The following is a 14,136-nucleotide window of genomic DNA, read 5'->3' as shown; positions in this document are numbered from 1 at the left end:
GAAACAAGGGGGCGACAAATGAAACCCAACCGAAAATCCACTTAATTTCTTTTTCATTTTTTTCTTCTTCTTCTTCTTCAGAACCTCCCCCTCTTGTTTTTTTTTTTCTCCAGGAGATTTTTACGCAGCGCAAAAAGAGTAAAGAAAACGCCGCAGAGATGAGTGTTGCGTGGTTTTACGTGCCCCTGAAGGATCCCCTCTCCTGATAAAGGGACCAAAGAGGACAAAACAACAAGCCTGTCCATGATATTTTCCAAAAGAAGATCGCAAAGGTGGAGCGATTAGAGAAGGGCTGATGAAGGGACTATTAATCCTTTCAGTGCACCAAAAGCACCAAAGGGTATTAGAAACGTTTGGATGGAAATCGGGCGAGTGTTTGGAATTGTTTTTGGTTTTATATGAAACTGGTGATTAGTAGTTGTTGTGACACACCTGAAAGGATTGTTTTGTGGTGTTTTTTTCCCCCTTCTTCCACTTAAAGATTCTAAGAAGGAGTAAAACATTTTCTTCTTATTTTCTTTCACCGAAAGGTTGTGTGGCATGAGCGGGTTCTCCGTGTGAATTTTCAGAAACTCTCATCTCTTATCTCTACACATTTTTTTCTTTTCAAGTATTCCTAAATCTAAATGGAATTAGTTGAGTCTGAAGCCGTTTGTGAAAGGAACAGACATGGTACATGGGCACAGCTTCCATCACGGTAAGACATCCGTATTCATCAGCTGGAGCTCAGAAGCTCTTTTTTTTTTTTCTTTTTTTTTGTGTTGCATGCCTTACCCCCAACGCAAAAGAAGTATAATAATCCTTTAAGCAGTTTAAGAGGGATGCTAAATATCTGAGCAACAGATCAAACTGAAAACAGGAGCAGAATAGTGATTTGATTGGCAAAATAAGTGTGGGGATGTGATACAGAGACGCACTGCATCCTACAACCTGTAAACTCACTGTTGAAGGTCACTATGTAAGTTCTCTTTGTGGTTTTCTTTTTTTTAATATTCAGCTTTATTCTAGGGGGGTTACTGTATATGCAGAAACTACATCATGTGTTATAGTTTATGATGTATTTAGTGTAGTGGTCCATTTTTATTTTTTAGCTTTTTTTTGCCATTTTTGTGACAGTTTTTTTAATGGTTTAGTTAAAACTTATGGCTTATGAGTTACAGCACCTCTGTGTATATTATGAGGGAATACACCCTCATTATTATAGGCATTGTGTGCTTTTTTTTTTTTTTAAATCGCTCTTTATCATGTCAAAATCTTCCATTAAAATTGTATCTATCTTTGTGTTCTTACAGTTGTTGCAAGTCTACTCATACTTGGGTTGTGTGGGGCAACAAAGAAGGATCCAGCAGGTAATCTCCATCACCAAAGTACCTTTTTTTTTTTCTGCCCAAACATCTTCTATTTCAAAGCTTTAATCTCTCCGTTTTGCCGTATATGTGTATTTTAGTGAAAAACAATTCGGGAGTGAAACCTGCAGGTCAATGTGGAACGTGGGTGAAAGAACCAGAAGGAGGGCTCTTCACTTCTCCCAATTACCCAAACAAATACCCCCCAGACACAGAGTGTGTTTACATCCTTGAAGGTAAATATTCTCTTTAAACGCAGCAGCAGGGGGAAAAAAAAAAAAGAGAGAGAAAAAAGTCAATGTGATGTAGCTATTTATTCTCAGCTAAAGCATTCCTGGGGTTCTCCTGAGGAGAAAATCACAGTAACTGCTCAGTGAATGATGAGATGTGTTGGTTATTAGACACCAAGTGGCCACTTCTTTTCTCGATTGTTAAAAGATGGCATTTGATGAATCAGTGCACATAATCGGATAAAAAAGAAAATTTACCAAAGTGAATGTGGAACTAACAGCTCTGGTGTTTTAGAGATGAATTGACTAACAGCCAGGATTGGAGGTGTGTATTGACTGTGTGGGCGTGCTGATAATGAAACAGGTTGAACGTTCATCAATGAAAGTATGACTAATATTTTATTCCATGCTTTCATGATGGGCACTAATTATTTCCATTGTGTCTCCCAGCTCCCCCGAGGCAGTGTATTGATCTACACTTTGAGGAGAATTATTCAATCGAGTCCTCTTGGGAATGTAAATTTGACAACATCGAGGTTCGGGATGGACCGTTTGGCTTCTCCCCGATTCTCGGACGGTACTGCGGTCAACACAGCCCGCCTGATATCAGGAGTAGCGGCCGATATCTTTGGATAAAATTTGTTACAGATGGTGAACTGGAAGCAGTGGGATTTTCAGCAAGTTACAACTTCACCGCAGGTATGTTTTTTTTTTTGTAGCTGTTTTGCCTAACTGTCTCCGTCAGTTTATTTTTCCCCTCCTTGTAAGCATATCCATGCTTTATAGCTCCAACAGCAAGGATCCAAATGAATAACAAACATCATCCAGAGAACTCGGCCTTGTGGGAGCCTCTTGCAGCTTTATTGATTGTCTGTCTGCACACACTCTCTATTTCCATTGGCAGTGTGCTGTCATTGGCTGGGACACTCTTGTAGCTGGTTAGCCTGTTATTTCTTTTTCTCTCTATATTTGGAGCCAACAGTGTCATCGGCAGACCTCTTCGGTTTTATGGAGAGCGGCGAACCAATCTGTGCTGTCGAACACAACCGTTAGTAATTACGGTTATGTGTAAAACCAAGGCTTTGGTAATTTGCCTCATCTTTGGTTAAGATCCCATTACTGAAGCAGCGTGAGGATTGATGACGAAGAATCAGGGCATAACAATGATTTAATATTCCTTCACCCACACTTGACTGGGTTTAATAACACTGTCAACTTTTTTTTGGTGTGTTCGGGGCTGGAAAGGCACAGCGCGAGGAAACATAAAGGGTATGCCGATTTGTCTCCACATCCACTGCACCTTCAGGGTCGTTTCACTATTGAATATTTGAGTGTGTCATTGTTTATATGATGAACACGTATGGACTACAAAGAGCTTTCATCTGGGGAAACATGATACAAGCTGCACGCTATTGAAAGGGAAGGTACCGAGGTGAACAGGGGGTTATAGATTTATCTTTAAAGACTTTGCACGTGTCGTTATTGCGAAATCACAGTGATGAGTGGGAAAGAAATGCAGCTCGTGGCAATGAAATCTGGTGATGATTAAAGCGAAGGGCTTCACAGCATTGACTGTGAAATAGAAGGTAAATTGCTTATGCAAAACTACAGCAAGGGAAAAACTGGTGTTGCTCAATTGATTGATGTAATCACAGTAAAAGTTACAGTGTTACAGTGTGATATTTTCTGCATAATTTAGAAAGGAGCTCGAAAGAATGGAGGGGAAAAAAAAACACAAAAATAAAACATGAATTGACACGATTTCAAGAGCGTGTCAGGCAGAGTTATGTTCTCTGCTACGGAGATGCTGTCTGCTGAGGCATGAATCTCTTATCCTGCAGCTGTGCTTTACACATCAATTGCTCCATCAGCTTCATTTTAAGTTTCGCTCTTTAGAAATCTACTTGTGATTTTGCTAATGTGTTATTTGGGGCTCTTCAGCAGCAACACCAGCTGAGTAGCTAAACATTTACTAGGTTGTAATGTGAAGGGTAGCTCATATTAAGTGAGCTCCCAATAAAGGAATAGTTCATCATTCTGCAAAATAAGCTTACTGGTACTTCTGCAAAGAAATACACTGAATTCGAAGAAATAAAGCAGCTGATGTCTTAGCGTAAGAAAGCCGACCAAGTTTTCACTTCGCGTCATTCACTGGCACAGATCTGACCACTGGTTCTTTTGTGTAGTCAGTGTCGAGTCAACCCAAACAGCCAGTTTTAAGCTGCGTTAGCTGGAAATTCACGCCCCCCAGCCCAAGTGTGACAGTGTGTGTGTGTGTGTGTGTGTTAGCCCAGCTTCTGGCTGATCTCAGAACTCCAGTTCTTCCTGTTATTTCCCTCCACTTTCTCTCCCCTTTCTTCTCGTCTCTGTATATTGATGAGGTAGCCCGGGGAAGAGCACAAATTTCACTCAAGGGGAAACATTTCCATTTCATGCTGACGCATCTTCACCTCAGTTCACACCTCAACAGGCTAATCTTGCCCATTGTGTCATTCTGTTGACTTTGCATTGCGAGTGTGCCACGTCTGTAATTTGCCTTGCGTCTGAACACACTATAATGTTGAACAATTAACGCACTGGATCTTGTTTTTTTGCGTAGTAGAACCACAATTTGGTTTTTATGTGACTAACCAAGCTGCTAGTTGTATGACTTCATAATGACTGTACAGACAGTTTTCTCATCTCCTGACACAAAAGCCAACAAGCACAATGAAAATAAGGGCAAATATTTTCTTTAATAAATGTGAGCATTAAATATGACTGCATTTTAATGGTGGCATTTTCAGTATATACTTCTCTGATGCAGTGAAGGTAGTCTGCTCAACTGTCTCCCCTATTGAGTGTGAAGAAAAATTGAACTACAGTATAAAATCCAATTAAGAGCACTACTGCAGCATCCAAAAATGTAAGAAAAAAAAGAAGAAAAAAAAGCACTATACACGAAGGATCATTTGTTTTTTTATTCCCTCCTTGATAATCCAAGATAAGGAATCCAGACTTCTTTTCCTGTAATGTGCAATTGAAGTATTGTTCCCTTTTCATGCTCCTCTCGCGAATCTCATTGAAAATTTGCTGAGAGCAAAGAAAAAAGCGTTGCCTCTCGACTTGATAGGAAATATCTGTGGCATATGATTTGCATAATTAAAGAAGATAAAAGTCTTGAATTCACTCGACTTGATACTCTGAAATCTGGCAATGTGAATAGCGTCTCACATCTGCAGCTGCTCTGCTAACCATGCTAATTCACACAGCCCTCCTCTGATGAATGGGAAGGAGAAAAAAAAGTGGCAACAAAGGTGAGATGAATCAGCTCCTCTTACTCTCTTTCTTCAGTCATTTTAGGAACAGGATGTTGAAAAAAAACTCTTATGCCTCTTCTACACATTCTGCCAGCATCTTTTCAGAGCTTTTGTGCTCTTGATGACTAATGCTGTTAGTAAAGCAGTCGGTGAATGAAGAACCATTGACAGGAATCTCACAATATCTAGTGTCATGCACTGAGATGCTTCAACGAGGCCCTTGAAGTGTGCAGACACTATGCATCCGATCACGTGTGGCATCAGAGGGAGTAAGAAACGCCGCTGTAGGAGATTCAAACAGAGCAGTGACTAAATGAACTTGGCTGGCCCAGTGATGTGATGCACAATTTATTTGTCAGAGAAATTACACCCTGATGCCTCATGCTCAGTCTCTTCTTGCGTCACAGAACTTTTACAGCAGGCTCTGTTCTTTTCCACTTCTGCATTGTGGCTTGTTTTTTAAAAGGACCTGAAATGTATGTAGGAGATTGGAAATGATGTGTATTAGAAAATCACATGTACGACTGTTCCCTGGTGAGTTAATTATAGTGACAATGACACACATGGCGTAGTGTCTGTATAGGGTTTATTGCAGGAAAGTTTACGAAGCCGTGGCAAGCTGCATATGTGACTCACTTTAGTTGCATAAGCACGCCTTGAACCACAGATAGGGAATACCTTTGTCTCCCAAACATGTCGACCTGCAGAAGAATCGTAGTCATTAGTGTACGCTCGACTAGGGGTGGGCTTGTATCCAAGACATTCTTAATTTCACGTCTACTTTTCAAAGGAATTGCACACATTGTGTCTTTACTAACCGGCTAGCACCGTCCCATTCCATCTTGTGTTTTCCTACCTTCAGGTTGGCAAGCCTGTCACTTCAGCTCAGGACACCGTGTTGTCGGTCCTCAGCTGCCTCCCCAGTGAGTCTCTCGCCCTGCAGACAGATTCCAACTCCGCCGTCTTGGACTGCAGCTGGTGATTGTAGTCCTTGTTCTGCCCTCCAGGACAAACGCTGAGAGCTGGAGGGTCACTCCAACCAGAACTTGCAGCAGATGGAGAATTGGTTCATGGGCCGCTATGCCAACCTCAAAAAGGTTGCAGAGCAGAGCAAAGACACTAGAAAGTCAGCTTGTGATGAGATGACCGACCAACGTCACCCGCTGTAGTCCGAGTCGGTGGAGTTGTTGTCCATCTGTGGGACGTAAGATCTACAAGACAGGCAGCCGAGTGACATCAAGGACCGCCTCGGCAGCAACCTGGAACCATTAAGTGTATCCAGGCAACCATATGCACAACTATTCATCGCACAAGTTCAGCTAAATTTGCAGGAAGAATTGTGATTCACATTGTAGGTTGTGACTGAACCCTAAAAGATTGCGATATGATCTTCTGACCAGATTGTACATCCCTAAACTTCAGTAAGATCAGTTTGGCATTTGGATCATTGTTTGGGGCTGCTTTTGCTGAAACTTGGATAAGAAGACTGGTACTTGTCTCATAGTATAAACAATAAAAAGGCAGCAAGAATTGACTAGTGTGGTTCCAAAGGTGGCAAGATCTCTCTGCAGCATCTCTAAAGCTCACTAATTAACACAACGTATCTCATTTGCTTAATCCATACAAAGTAATTAAGTGCAAAACAACATGTTGTGGTTTAGGAGAAGGTTGTTTCTCTGCTGGTGCCCTGGCAACATCACAACAAGACTCCAACAAAGCTACCAGTTGCAGTCTTACACGAAGCTAAAAGGCAGTAAGTGACACCGGTGGTAGCTGCATGTTTAACGTACCGGCATGAGTGGCAGCAGTCTGCTCGTCTACGTCTTGGCAGGCAAGCAAGATGATGTCAAAAAGTCAAGCTATTGACAAAATGTGTTATGACTAATATCTAAACATATAATACTACTTTAAAACAGATCAGCTCTAAGTGTATCCCAAAAGTCATCTACTACTACTTGACACTTAAGTCCTTATATAAATGGCTGTTCAGTCAATTCAGAGGAGAAAGACAGGAGTAGGCACCAAACATCCCAAAACAAAAGTAGCTTAGAAAAGAACTAAAAGCCTCTGGCCTGTAAGGCGAGACTGTGTTTGATTTTGCAAAATAATTCCCAGGATGGCTTTTATTTTTTTTTGTTGTCTCATCCTTTCTGTCTTTTTCATTATTCTGTCCAAATACGTTCATGCCGGAAGAATAATTTAGTTGTGAAATAGTGGCGAAATGTAAAAGTGTGATTCTGAGCTATTGTCTGCGTGCTTATTTGTGTAGTGTGGTGATAGAAATGGAACCCGAGCATAATGAGTAACATGCAGCTGTCATAATAAAAAGCCAGCACTATAATAAGCTTGTTATTTTTCATGGCACATGTGAAGTTGCTTCCACTAAATTCACATCATCTCTGGAGGTCAGTGGCAAAGTAAATGTGTTACATTTTGAGAGGCAGCCTTGTAGTAATGTCATATATTATGAAATTGCAAGTGGAAGAGTTGAATATAGCATGCGTGGCAGGGGAAATTGCTGTGTGGAGGAGCTCGTGGCGTGTGCATTTCTGTGCGTATATGTGTGTGTTCAAGGCTGTTGGGGGATTTGAGCAGCATTCTGCTGTTCAGGTCGTCCTAGGGCACCGTGACCTTAGACCCCTGTGGACTGGTAGATTAAGTGGGGTTTCAGCACCTTAAGCCAAAGCCAGAGCAAATAAAATCAGCAAGTTCCCCTCCTCTCTTGCTCCCTGCACTCCGATCATTGGTTGTTTGCAGAGCCAAGACCTTGTACTGAGGCAGATGCTGCTATATGGAGACTCTGGGATAGTTTGTGATAAAATAGGAATGACCTTCTATGACTCTTCCTTCATCATGACACCCTAAATTGGGTTTGTTTAGTTTTGAGTTGATAGTATATTTTGTTACAATATATTTTGCTGCATTTTGTTTGATGCTGAACAGTGGAAAATGCTCGTTAAAGTCCTTTAACATCTGTAATGTAAAAACCATTATGTGTGCCTTCAACAAATATCCATCACTGTGGAAAACATGGATCCCGGGAACAATATAATGTTTCCCTCAGTAGCTCTTCCACTTAATGTTTTCCACCATTTAGACTTCAGGCCATGACTAATAGTCAAGATGACACTGATTGATCAAAGTGCCTTGAAGCCCAACGGAGCTCTAACTGGACTGAGAATCATTTTGGGATAAAATGAGTCAAATGGCATTTAGGATTATAGCTGGAATAGGATATATGGGCCTATCATAAAGGAGGCAGGGTCATGAGATTGAACCTAGATGGGCTCGAAGTGGAAAATTGGAAATTGAACCGTAGAGATCGACTCGTCGCTCTTGGAAGGAACTGACTGCGGCTGGACAGAAAGTTCAGTGACTTCTCAGTTTCACATCTGTCTCCAAAGGCATTTGCCAGCGGCAACAGGCGACATTTAAATGTTTGAATCGCATTTTGTTTAACTGCGTCCACTAAACCCTCAGAATGAAGATTCTAAAGACACTGACATTCAGCATTCTGGGAGCGAGAGGCTTATAATAATGCATGATAATTGTTGTTTACTGTATTTCGGGTTGAAATGAAACATCTCATAGGCGCTGGGATGAGACAGAAGGGGTTTTAGGGAGTTTGGCTAATGTGAGCGAATGGAGAAATCTGCATGGAGCTCGGTTGTGGGGATGCAGGTGTTTAATGAACTGTGAAGACCTGGGGAAATGTGCAGTGAAAGGGGTAAAAAGAAATATAACCGAAGCAGCAAACTAGTATTTTTTGGCATACTTTATATTAGCATATGGAGATTCATTGTATTACATGTTCCTCCACAGTGTGGTATTCACTTTGTATGAGATAAAATAACTGAATAGTCACTATAGCTTTGAACATCATTGTGGTCTGAATATCTCACTCCTGGTAACCTATTTCTTTTTCCCACTACTGAGTGGATAAATGGAGCTCTTCGACTGACTTTCTAAAATGAAAAAAGATGGGGTTTTTTTTAATGCGAGGAACATGCCATCCAGTTCCAGAACGATAACGCTTCTTTCACATTAATTTAATTCTCACAGTGAAAACTGAGGTTAAAAACCGCGGTGGGGGTCTACCTTTTCTATTTTCAAACCTTCCAACATAAATAGAAGAAAAAAAAAAAAAACATTGTCAAAACTTTGTCCCGCACTGGTACAGCACCTAAGGGAATGGGAGTAAAATTTAATTTTCCATGGCCCAGCACTGCTAGCTGCTTCACATAGGAGGACAGGGGGAAGGGAGATGGAATCCATGAGTAGAAATGGAAAGAGAAATCTCCTGTGCTGCATTTTCTGGTATTCTCCTAAGAGCTCAGTGTGTTTTCCTGAATGAGCTGCTTGCACAGAGTCAGTCCTAATAAATTACAAAAACAAAAAAAAAATCTTCCTTCCAGTGTTTTGCTCCAGTGCATATTACCATTAGTGCTCCCTACAGTGCAAGCCACACTCTCTGGGAGTTTTCTCTCTGATTGTTTAAGGCTGCCTACTGTTTCTCTGATTGTTAGAGGTCTGTCTTTTCTCTGCTGGGAAAACGTGTAGGTGTACATTACTCACATGCTGCTCATGTGTAATACTGTTTCCCCAAAGTGATGTTATCAGCTAAAGGGCTGTGGCAAAGAGAAAATACCAGACATGTGAAGGGAGACTGTCCTCGGTGGCTTTCCTGTGGAGTCTCTTTTTGCGCTTGGTGGTTTTTTTTTGAGTTCTGCCTGCCAACACCAATCTCATTTCAGGAAGAAACTCCGGCGCTCGTATGTGGTGAAGAAGAATGACAGGTGGTACATTTGAGCTCAGGCGAAGACACCCTTCTCTCAGCTCTGTTTTAGCAAAACGAGATGGATGGAGCGAGTTAGCATTGCAGGCACACCTCCTGCAGCTGTGGAAGAGGTCAGGCGTCCCCTCGCTCTCTTCACTCATCTCTCTCCGTTTTCAGCTAACACTGCCTCTTTTCTTCTCTCCTGTCTTACCCTCGCTGCGATGTCGGGTTCAGGCTTTCAGTGTGAATCACACCAGATTCATGTAAAAGGAAGAAGCGCCATTAACATACCTGAGCGCTCACGTTTCTGTGGAGAATTTAGTTATGCAAATCCCAGCTTATTTCCCAGCTATCCTGGAATGGCTCTTATTTATCATCATTTTCACCATCATTCCTATTTGTTATAATGATCTTGCAATTACCAAATGAATTGCTAAGATGTAGGAGCATGGCAGCATTGCTACAAACAAGAAAACTTTATATCAAGTAAATCTAAAGCCGCCAATAAAAGTATCATCTAACTATTCCAGTGTAAAGATTTAAGATTAAAGACTTTCCTGTTCAGCTTCAACTAGATGTAATTAGAGTTGATGTGCACATGATCATTGTCAAGTGGTTAAGATCATTTTGCTAAACTCTAAGGCCTGTTTACAACCTGTCTGATCATGTCAAGGATCACGTTACTTGTCTTGTCAAACTTTGTTTATACTGATGCTGCCAGGTCCCCACTATTTTACTCTCGCTTGTTGAGCATGATGTTGTAACTGAGACAAATGATGGCCAAAATAATGACAGTAGGACCCCATTTTTAGCTGCTGATGATTAATTATCTGTTTAGCGCAAAACGGCTGATATGGTCAAATTTGAGCCGCTGATGAATGGAAAAGCATCTTGACAAAGCTGATATGGCAAAACAAACCAAGGGACGGCATTGTGGTGTGCTTCATCGTACACATTTAATAATTCTTCTTATCTTGGAGTTTGGTTTGCAAGCAGTCAAAGAAGGAGTCAGACTGACAGCTTCAGGCCCAGCTAGCTCGGAGAACTATTGTGACGTGCCGATAGTCGCTTTGTAACTTGTAAAACTACACACTTTGCAAAATCGTATATAATTTCGCTGTCCCACTTTCTGGCGTGACTGGGACTTCATTCTGTTCTCCTGCTGCACTCGACTCCTCTCCTCTGATATCACACCTTGCTTTCTCCCCGACTCAGCAGAGGAGTCCCGGCACAGAGTGTTCGCTGGCTTATCAGGCCACGAGCCTTCACTCAGAGGACAACCAGTCAGAGTTTATCGCTCCTGTGGAACTTAACTCAGTATCCAGCAGGATAGCTGATATTTACCTCCTCTGGCTGTTTCGGCCGCTCCTAGCCAATTACCCCTCGGATCAATCAGTGGCTCAGCCTGCCTCCTGCTTCCGTTCTCTGTGGCAGTTTGTTAGCCAGGCCTGCTGTTCAGCTGCAGATGCTGTGGGGGTCAGGGCAGCGCGCTGTTGTAGCTGGAAGTCTGCAGTAATGTAAAGCATGCTGGGTGCAGGGGTTTATTTGTAGCCTGGTTTGGGGATTGGAGTGAGGAGTGTGTGTGTGTATTTATATATTTACTGTATACACACACCATATGTATCAATGCCCTTGTGTACATACAGGATGCTAAAACATGTGCATTTGTGTGTGTTTGTCTACACTATGCATCCCTCCCATCTGTAACAGTATCTTGGCTGCTTTCCTGTTCAAACCCCAGTGTCCTTCCTGCGCTGAATCCACAATAGAGTGATCTATTGTGTATTCACACCGTGTTTGCTACGTTGTACACATGATGCATATGGTCTTTGCTCTTAGAACTGAATTGGAAATTAGCTCGATTGTTGTAAGTCTGATTTTTTTCTTTTGTTTTTTTTTATTTCCTCCGCTCCCCTCCTCTGTAGGCATAACAGCTCGCCTAGGGCTCTTTGTTTCATTAGCCTATCACCGTGGTGGATCCTTGGCTGTCATGCTGAGAGCCTGACTCTCTCCATTATGCTGTATTAGGCAGCAATGAGATTGAGCTGTGTGTTTTATCTCTGCACACATTAAGGTCTCAAGCCGTCGAAAACGTCTCGTAGAATTATTCTCCGAAGAATTGATTGAAAAGGTCTTTTCATTTTTGGAAGGTGAATGAGCTTTGTTTGCTCATCGCTCCTGATTTGTACGTCTGATTTCAGAGGACATCGCAGAGCAGATTGCTTTCCGTGCTTGACGGGTTTTACTTTTGTTGTCATCTTCTCGCCACTAGGATGCTTCCTTAGAGAGCTGAAGTATTAACATATAGGAAAGAATAGTCTTAATAAGAGTCTGAAAAGGGAGGATGAATGATAAACGTTCTGTTTTCATTACCTACGCTTTGTTCTCCCGTTTTCTTACATCCCGTTTGGCAGTGGCTTGGAGTCGCAGCTTATCATCTAAGAGCAAAAGTCTGATTCAAAAGGGACCTAAATCACATTTGGCATCAGGGTAATCTAATAGGTAATGGCAAGCTTTTGTTTTGCTGCTAGGAGAATGATGTCAACATTCAACAATGAATGAGGGCAAGCCCATGATGGGATTACGTGGAATGTCAGTAATCCTCACAACACATCAGAATGATAAAACATTTGTGGAGTCGAGCAGAAGGCGATATATAATACTCCCGTATAGGAAACTACTGTGAAAGGAGTTGATGGTACATTTCATGGAATAACAGTGCAGCTTTGGTTATATACCAGCTGTCCTCTTCTATATACTGGTGGCACTGTGTTGGAGGTTTAATGCATATCATTACCATTTGATAGGCTTACAGAAAAGACATGACAAGTGGTTTATGGTTAACAACTGACTCTAATTCTGCCGCTCCTCTCAGTCTCACATATTTTTTATTTATTCGAGGGTTTCCTTGGTTCAACCGAGGCACAGATTTTTCAGATAATAATAATGGAACAAAATCTGTATACAGAAAAACAGAATAGTCTATATCAGTCTGTATCTGCCACGGTTTCGAGTGGTGATTGAATTGATGCCTAATTTGCCGCTCATTCATAACCATAATGGTTGAATTTCCAAGCAGGCTGATGCTAAATTTCCCTCAAAAGGACCTGCTTGGTTGGCTTTCCTCCCCCCTAGTTTCCTCCCCCCATCTGTGTGAACGATTGCTATGGCACCCAAAGGAACCATTATGTGGGCTCGGAGGCTGCTAAACAGTTCCTGCAGGAAAGACCAGGTTAGATTTGAATGTTTACTGCTTGTCGTCCTGGAGGCGCATGTGACATCTGGTTTCCTGGAGGTGCGAAACAGATTGCATGATGTTGGGTGCAGTCGTTTTGGTTCACTTTCAGCCATTTTGCTGAAGGTGTCAAACATTTGCTTGGCTCTAGATCCTCGAGGCACAAAGGCTGAAAGAACTGTCAGAATGTCAGCAAAGCAAACATGAACGCGTCCTTTTCCTGCGAGGCGTTGGTTTCCGTCAACTTTCCTCACACAGTCTGTCCCCTTTCATCCTTGTTAAAGCTCAAATTGCTCATCCATCTATGATTACTGAGGTGCAGAGGGGTGCAAGAGCGTTTTATCCCCCCCCTTACTCAGGCCACTGACTGTACACCAGAGGAGTCCAGCAAGTCAATTAAGACTATCTTCTTCCAGTGAACAACTGAAGACTTCCTGGCAGATTGCCAAGAGCAAGGACCTGGAAAAGTCAGGAAGTCGATCATGTGTGTTCATCTCTGTTTCGCACTCAAACAAACACTAACAGCCTGCTGAACAGCATGGCCTTGCTGGCATTTCATTTTCCATTTGGCAAGCTCGATTAATCACAGCACTCCTATACAATGCGACGCACATGACCACCCACCATCACTGGCTCTCATTATTCCCCAACGCAGGAAAATGTACAGCGATGGGGAAAGCGAGGCGAAGCAGGAGCTAGAGGAACCCTATACAGTCAGCTGCCCTACTGCAAATACTGTGGACCAGCGATAAAAGTAACAAGCAGAACAGAACAAGAAGGAAGAAATGACAGAGGGATTCTGCGATACAGAGAAAGATTTGGACTGCTGCGAATAGGTTACGGCCATGCTGTGAGGAAGACTGATAAAAGATTGGGGCTGCTCCATGTCCCCCGAAGGCTCTGCTTCCATCTGAATATTCATTGAGCTGACACTGGCTTTTCTCGCCACCGTCTATAAAAGGATGCCAATTGGCTTTTACCTTGTGGCTTCTAATAAGCCTCTGTGCCTAACATGCATACAAATGACTCTTCATAATACACAAACACACATAGCGGCTCCCGTTCTCCCTTACGAACAGCCTTGAAGCGGCTTAAAGTGCTGTAACAGTTTGCTCTCGGTATGTTTAAATTGCTGTGCATGAAAAACGCATTACTAGATAATATTTTTTTTTCTGTGACAGTTGTTTGGCTTCATATCTCCAGGATTGAAACTGAGACTTGCTGACTTTATCTTCTTTCATGCATGCAC

The 14,136-nt window shown here is 42.2% G+C and overlaps 1 protein-coding gene across 1 annotated transcript in view; it reads left to right on the top strand.

Annotated features, from left to right (window-relative positions):
• Positions 1 to 669: 669 nt before the first annotated feature.
• neto1l (neuropilin (NRP) and tolloid (TLL)-like 1, like) overlaps positions 670 to 14,136 on the top strand; it is a 75,391-nt gene continuing 61,924 nt past the window's right edge. Inside the window, exons 1-4 of the mRNA XM_008278502.1 lie at positions 670 to 697; positions 1,293 to 1,349; positions 1,448 to 1,582; positions 2,027 to 2,275. Coding sequence (XP_008276724.1) covers positions 670 to 697; positions 1,293 to 1,349; positions 1,448 to 1,582; positions 2,027 to 2,275 — 469 coding nt within the window. The remainder of the gene's footprint in view (positions 698 to 1,292; positions 1,350 to 1,447; positions 1,583 to 2,026; positions 2,276 to 14,136) is intronic.

This window comes from Stegastes partitus, unplaced genomic scaffold, assembly GCF_000690725.1.
Source record: "Stegastes partitus isolate 25-593 unplaced genomic scaffold, Stegastes_partitus-1.0.2 Scaffold125, whole genome shotgun sequence".
NCBI lineage: Eukaryota > Metazoa > Chordata > Actinopteri > Pomacentridae > Stegastes > Stegastes partitus.
The sequence above is the reverse complement of the archived record's forward strand: the minus strand, read 5'-3'. Positions and strand labels throughout refer to the sequence as shown.